Genomic DNA, 4,325 nt, shown 5'->3' on the forward strand with positions numbered 1-4,325 from the left:
TTTTTTTTTTTTTTTTTTTTTTTTTGGATGGGAGACTTTCGATTACTGCTTCTATTTCCTTGGAGGATATAGGACTATTTAATTGATATACTTGGTCCTGATTCAGCTTTGGTAAGTCGAATTGATCAAGAAAATTGTCCATTTCATTTAGGTTTTCATATTTTGTGGCATATATCCTTTTGAAGTAAGTCCTAATGATTGTTTGGATTTCCTCAGTGTCTGTAGTTATGTCCCCCTTTTCATTTCTGATTTTGTTGATTTGGATGGTGTCTCTCTGCCTTTTAGTTAGTTTGGCTAAGGGTTTGTAGATCTTGTTGAGTTTCTCAAAGAACCAACTTTTGGTTTCATTGATTCTTTAAATTGTTTTATTTGTTTCTAATTGATTGATTTCAGCCCTAAGTTTAATTATTTCCAGCCATCTACTCCTTTTGTTGCTCATGGCTTGGCAGGATTAACATAGTAAAAATGGCCGTCTTACCAAAAGCAATCTACAGATTCAATGCAATTCCCATCAAATTACCAACACAATTCTTTACAGACCTAGAAAGAAAAATTCTCAACTTCATATGGAATAACAAGAAACCCAAAATTGCTAAAATAATCCTCTACAATAAAAGATCTTTTGGGGGTATCTCCATCCCTGATCTTAAGCTGTTGTATAGAGCAACAGTAATAAAAACTGCATGGTACTGGCATAGAAACAGAATGGTGGATCAATGGAACTGAACAGAGGACCCAGAGATAAACCCACACACTTATGGACACCTGATCTTTGACAAAGATGCCAAAACCATACAATGGAGAAAAGACAACATCTTCAACAAATGGTGCTGGTCTAACTTGATGTCTATGTGTAGAAAAATGCAAATAGATCCATACTTATCACCCTGCACAAAACTGAAGTCCAAGTGGATCAAAGACCTCCACCTAAAACCAGACACATTAAATCGGTTAGAAAAAAAAGTGCGGAATACCCTTGAACTCATTGGCACAGGAGACAACTTCCTGAACAGAACATTAACAGCACAGACTCTAAGAGCAACAATCAATAAATGGGACCTCATGAAGCTTAAAAGCTTTTGTAAATCAAAGGATACCGTCATCAAACAAAACAACTGCCTACAGATTGGGAAAGAATCTTCACCAACCCTCTATCTGATAAAGAACTAATATCCAGTATATATAAAGAACTAAAGAAGCTGAAAAGCAGCAAACCAAGTAATCCAATTAAAAAATGGGGAACAGAGCTAAACAGAGAATTCTCTGTAGAGGAATATCAAATGGCAGAGAAACACTTAAAGAAATGTTCAAAGATTTTAGCCATTAGGGAAATGCAAATCAAAATGACCCTGAGATTTCACCTTACACCCATCAGAGTGGCCAAGATGAAAAACTCAAGTGACAACACATGCTGGAGAGGTTGTGGAGAAAGGGAAACCCTCCTCCACTGCTGGTGGGAATGTAAACTTGTACAACCACTCTGGAAATCAATCTTGCGCTTTCTCAGACAACTAGGAATAGCGCTTTCTCAAGACCCAGCTATACCACTCCTAGGCATATATCCAAAAGAGGCTCAAGTACACAATAAGGACATTTGCTCAACCATGTTTATAGTAGCTTTATTTGTAATAGCCAGAAGCTGGAAACAACCCAGATGCCCCTCAACTGAAGAATGGTTGCAGAACTTGTGGTACATCTACACAATGGAGTATTACTCAGCAATGAAAAAGAAGGAAATCATGAAATTTGTAGGTAAATGGTGGGACCTAGAAAGGATCATCCTGAGTGAGCTGTCCCAGAAGCAGAAAGACACACACAGTATACACTCACTCATATAGACATAACATAGTATACACCTACTAAAAACTGTACATCTAAAGAAACTAATCAAGAGAGAGGACCCTGACTAAAATGCTCAATCCCCATCCTGAAATTCAAAGAGGCTGGACATCAGAAGATGAAGAAAACAGAAAACAACCTAGGAACCTGGCACAGAGGGCCTCTGAAAGCCTCTGCCCTGCAGACAATCAAAGCAGCCGCTGAGACTTATGGCCAACTGTTAGGCAGTGTGCATGGAATCTTGTGTAAGAAGTGGGGAATAGTAAGAGCTGGAGAGGACGGGAACCACACAAGGAGACCAACAGAACCAGAAAACTTGAACACAGGGAACTTCCCAGAGACTCATACTCCAACCAAGGACTGTTCATGGAGATAACCTAGAACCCCTGCACAGATGTAGCACATGACAGTTCAGTGTCCAATTGGGTTACATAATAAAGGGAAGAGGGACTGTCTCTGACATAATCTGATTGGCCTGCTCTTTGTTCACCTCTCCCTGAGGGGGGAGAAGCCATACCAGGCCACAGAAGATGACAATGCAGCCACTCCTGACATGACCTGATAGATTAAGACCAGAAGGAAGGAGAACAGGACCTCCCCTATCAATGGACTTGGGGAGGGGCATGCATGAGGAAGGGGGAGGGAGAGTGAAATAGGGAGGGGAGGAGGGAGGGGCTTATGGGGAAATACAAAATGAATAAAGTGTAATTAATAGTAAAAATTAAAAATAAATTTTAAAAAAGTATTTTTACATCGTAGCCAAAATACAGGAAATTCTGTCTTGCTAATAACACCAACACCCTTCAGAAATGGGAACATCTGATGTTTTTGAGTACCTGTCTATGATAAACTTTAACAGTAATGTGTCACTTGGCTCTTAAGTCCATCCTACTCTTAAATTAATTCTATGAACTTACTACCATTATTTCGGCTCTTAAAATTCAGAGAACTAAGACACAAAATAGCTAGGAAATAAGACACCCATTACAACCCACAAGTCTAGCATTTATTTATATAAACCTTGAGTATTTGTTTGGTTTAAATAATCTCCATGGTAATGTCCATAACTGAATATTTATTGTATTTATTAAGGAAGGTATCACCTATTTCTTTAAAAAGGAAGGTTTTAGTTATACAAGACAATTTGTAAACTTTCTTCATATTGTATGGAAGCATAGTTGAATGCATGTATGGAGTTGAATTCTGTTCATTCTAATGTAAGGCAATAAACAACTTAAAATGTAAATTAAACACACAGTATTGAATGGATGAGGTTCTGTAGGTAATGAATAAAGAGCTGAAAAAAAAGTATAACCTCTAGAGATATCCTGAAAGCCAGGGAGCAGTCCATGGAGCTTTCTAGTAATTCTGACTAGGCGAGTACTGACAGACAAAATTGAAATTTGCCCGCCAAAAGTAACTACATTCAACTGTCTAATCGGCATAGTGTTAACATGTTCAGATTTGTAATTTCCCTAAAGGATCCAAAGATTTTTCAACATACCAAATGTAAGCTAAATAGACATATTGGTGTGCCAGGAATTCAAGCAAGAAAATTTGTGCTGCATTTAGAGTCATAAGTACTTTGAGAAATTAAATAATATCGACATTTCATTTAAAAATGTCAACAAAGATATCACTTTTCTAATTAATTACATGGGCCAAAATAAGGGTTAAACCAATAAAGAAATAAAGACTAAAAGGGAAGTAATATATTCAAACATGTAAACTAATCTGGTCATTATGGAAATCAGAATGAGGGTTCCAGAAAACATTAACGGTATAGTTGCTATATTTACACAGGTATACAACTCAAGGATATATATTGAAAGGAATAGAAGCAAGGCAATTGTGGGTGCCTAAATAATTGTTTACTGAGGCATTAGTAACAATATAAAAGCTATAAAATAGGCACAAGCACCCATGAGTGGCTGAATTAATTTTAAAATGTGGAATATATGCACAGTGGACTTTTATTTGGCCATAAAGTAGAAAATCATTCTACATTCAAAAAATGAATAGAATTGAAGATATAATGTTAAGTGAAAGAGGCACAGATTACTTGACAAAATAATGGTATAGATTACAAACTATATTGTGAAATATATTATGTAACTAAAGAGAACACAAAGTATTTACCTGATACATTGCCATTGTGGTCCCAGAATGGAGGTGACGGACCAATCACCCCGTTTCTTCTTACCCAATCAGATAGTAGGCTCTGATCCGGTATCATGCCGCAGAGCCCATCCTCAAAGTCACACCTCCCATAACTCCAGCCTAAAAAGCAACAAAAGAAATTACTTTTCACACTTTACTCTCTCCTCATATTAAATAATATACCAGATTCAGATTAAGAAAGGCTAAAAGAAAAAGGCTGTGTTTTGATTCTCTATAATGCAAATATTTTGCACATGATATTCTGATAAATTACCAAACACAAAACTTTGTGTGCTTAAAGGGAAAAAATGTCTCACAGAGCCGGG

At 36.9% G+C, this 4,325-nt stretch overlaps 1 protein-coding gene across 4 annotated transcripts in view; it reads right to left on the bottom strand.

Moving 5' to 3' along the window:
- The window catches only part of Malrd1 (MAM and LDL receptor class A domain containing 1), a 698,598-nt gene extending 694,485 nt beyond the window's left edge, over nucleotides 1–4,113 (bottom strand). For all 4 annotated transcript variants that reach the window (XM_055593928.1, XM_055593929.1, XM_055593930.1 and 1 more), the window contains exon 1: nucleotides 3,979–4,113. In XM_055593928.1, the coding sequence (XP_055449903.1) occupies nucleotides 3,979–4,075 (97 nt within the window). In that variant the 5' untranslated portion in view covers nucleotides 4,076–4,113. The remainder of the gene's footprint in view (nucleotides 1–3,978) is intronic.
- Nucleotides 4,114–4,325: the final 212 nt, after the last annotated feature.

Source organism: Psammomys obesus, unplaced genomic scaffold (genome assembly GCF_907164565.1).
Source record: "Psammomys obesus unplaced genomic scaffold, mPsaObe1.curated_primary_1811, whole genome shotgun sequence".
NCBI lineage: Eukaryota > Metazoa > Chordata > Mammalia > Rodentia > Muridae > Psammomys > Psammomys obesus.